Source organism: Sinocyclocheilus anshuiensis, unplaced genomic scaffold (genome assembly GCF_001515605.1).
Source record: "Sinocyclocheilus anshuiensis isolate Anshui unplaced genomic scaffold, SAMN03320099.WGS_v1.1 scaffold869, whole genome shotgun sequence".
In the NCBI taxonomy this organism is placed as follows: domain Eukaryota; kingdom Metazoa; phylum Chordata; class Actinopteri; order Cypriniformes; family Cyprinidae; genus Sinocyclocheilus; species Sinocyclocheilus anshuiensis.
In genome coordinates, this window is record NW_015558630.1 from 60,946 (window position 1) to 63,704 (window position 2,759).

The 2,759-nt window shown below is 38.9% G+C and overlaps 1 protein-coding gene across 2 annotated transcripts in view; it reads right to left on the bottom strand.

The window, feature by feature from the left end:
- Positions 1 to 2,759, bottom strand: part of fam184aa (family with sequence similarity 184 member Aa) — a 29,860-nt gene that overhangs the window by 2,122 nt on the left and 24,979 nt on the right. Inside the window, exons 15-16 of one of the 2 annotated variants that reach the window (XM_016476833.1) lie at positions 2,381 to 2,498; positions 2,097 to 2,201 (exon numbers count right to left, since the gene is read on the bottom strand). In XM_016476833.1, coding sequence (XP_016332319.1) covers positions 2,097 to 2,201; positions 2,381 to 2,498 — 223 coding nt within the window. Of the gene's footprint in view, positions 1 to 2,096; positions 2,228 to 2,380; positions 2,499 to 2,759 lie in introns of those variants that run through there. The other variant, XM_016476834.1, reaches the window with a different exon arrangement.

A 2,759-nucleotide genomic window follows, 5' to 3' on the forward strand; every position in this document is an offset into this window, starting at 1 on the left:
ATTTCCTTTTAAATGATAAATTAAATATGCCCCTCTACCAGAAACGGTCTAATATTATCTCTCAGCCCAAAGTTCCTGTGCTTGATTTTCACTAGACAAGAAATACCAAGAATAGCTGCTCATCATTTGAATAGCTCATTTTAAAACCACAAAACAACAAATGCATGAAATGTGAAGGGTGGATTATGGCTAATGGGCGGAGCCATACTCGTGACTGCTATGTGATGACGTGATGACATCAACTGCATGCTCAAGCACAGTTTATGTGAACTTTCAGTCCGATTTGTGATTATTCTTGTCGAACTCGACACAATAAGGACATTGGTACATACAATTTATCATGCACATCAAAGTAGCATGAAGTACAAAAACTTTTAATGTGTGCCATTTGCCGGCAAGATGCATTAAGGAGTGTGATGAGCATACCCACAATTCACTGGGACACACATAACCGTGTTCTCGTATCAAAACGTCCAATAAACAGACAGACTGACGGTTTTTCTACTGTTAGCACCGAGACCGTGTGATCCGACCAATGGCAAGACAGTTCTGTGGTTTTAAGCATGTCTCTTGTGAGGACAAGGACATCTCGGACAATCTCACCTCCAGGTGGAGTCGGCCTGAGGCGGAGGGGTTGGAGGGGGTGGAGGATTGTTAGACCTGAGCTCATGATGGTGAATGGGGGAGTTGGGGACAGACTCTAGGCAAGCAGGCGGAACCAAGCCGCCCGCCATCCCTTCCACCGCAACAACGCTTAGGTTCGGAGAGCTGGCGAAACTGTTCGCAGGTTTTCTACTCTTATGCTACATTAAAAGGACACACACAGAAAGGGATTGTGGGAAGTCGGAGGTGATGGCGAACTGTAGCTTGAAGCTAAACGATGACAAGGTAATGAATATCATTTTGAATGCGGATAGGGGACAGAAATGACAGATTATAGCTTTGTTACAAAACCTCCTGAGCTGACCGTCATAGGCACAGTACTAATTTTGCTATTAAATTAAATATAAAAAGTTTCATCAGCATGTATCCATTATAACGAAGGAAATCCCAGAATGCACTTCATCAAAACCAGCTTATCTGGTGAGAGTAGAAACACCAAGATCATGGGTTTGATCCTCAGAAAACAAACAAACGGCTTACGTATGTGCCGAAAGTAAAAAAAAAAATAAAGGTGAGAGAAATGTATATTATAGGTGAGAAAAACGTATATATACAAAAGTATTAAGAAATTATTACTTTTATTTAGCAAAGGATGCATTAAATTGATCAAAAGTGATAGTAAAGACTTTTCTATTTCAAATAAATTCTGTGCATTTGAATTTTTTGTTCATCAAAGAATCCTGAAAAAAAAAATATATCAAATTTTACACAAAAACAATACAGAGCACAACTATTTTCAACATTGATAATAATAAGAAATGTTACCGGAGCACCACATGAAAAATTTACATTTTAAAATATATTCAAAAGGAAACTGTAAAAATGTTGCAAATATGACTGTTTTCACTGTATTATTGATCAAATAAATAAATGCAGTTTTAGTGAGCCTGAGAGAACATAAAAACTGTACAATCCTATAAATTATTGTAAATGGGTGTTGCATTGTTAGCCACATTCTAATGTTAGATTCTATTGGAACTGTAAAGATGCTAATGCTACTGTAGGGTGCATCATATGGGTCACTTTTGAGGTTTCATGTCCTATGTAAGCAGCACATTAGGTTTTGGAACAGAACTTATGATTTGGAAAGCAGGGCAGAATTGATGTTTGAACATGGATATAAGACACAGACAATGACAACCACACAAACACAACTTATGCAACAGAAAGAAAAGTACAACTAAAAGAACAGTAGAAGGCTATTAATAGTCTCTGCAGAATATCCCATTCCAGATGTACCTCTGTAAAACACACTTCCCATAAGGCATAACCTTTGAGGTACTCTTTTATTATATTCATGGATTCCAAGAACTGTAGAGATGGAGTGCTTTTAAAAAGGTTTATGGTTTGTGCTTTTTTTTACTATCATATCAAATCCAATTTATGTGGACTTCAGAGGTATTGTTTGATCAGTGTGGCTGTATCTCTCTAACCTTTATAAGGGGGTTTATGACCCCGACATTGGGATTGGTGTTGAACACCTTGTTGAAGCCAGGCTCTCGATTCACCAGCTCCAGTTGATAAAACTTCTTGTCATCCTGGAACAAAGGAGGCACAGTCAGCCCTGTGCAGAAAAATCAATGAACTGATATTGACTTTTGTCTGAAGACATGTAATGCTTTGGGACAAAAAAATAAACTATGTAGAAGAACAGTAGTACACACATCACTTTTAATGGGATGCTGCACCTCTACGGACCATTGCTATGCATACTTACCACAAGTTTCTTGACCAGGGCTTCTCTCTCTGACACTATTTCTCTGAGCTCAGCAATCACCTGAAGGTCCTCCTGTCGGCTTTCTCTATTCCTGAACTTCTCCTCCGTACCTTCCAACCTGCTCATCCCACACACATACATATTAACAATTATACTGCAGTAAAAACAATGGCTATGTCATAAAACCTACGACCTAGTCAACATGTTTAGGCATCATAGGCACAGTGTTATTTTAGGGCCAGATTTACTAAACATAAAAGCGCTGATGGGAGGGGAAAATTCTGCGGGTGATTTACTGATTTATGCAGCCAGATCATTTCCATAATGACCAGCGCAATCTACCAAGAGCAGCGCAAATTACCGCCTGCTTTAAGGCATG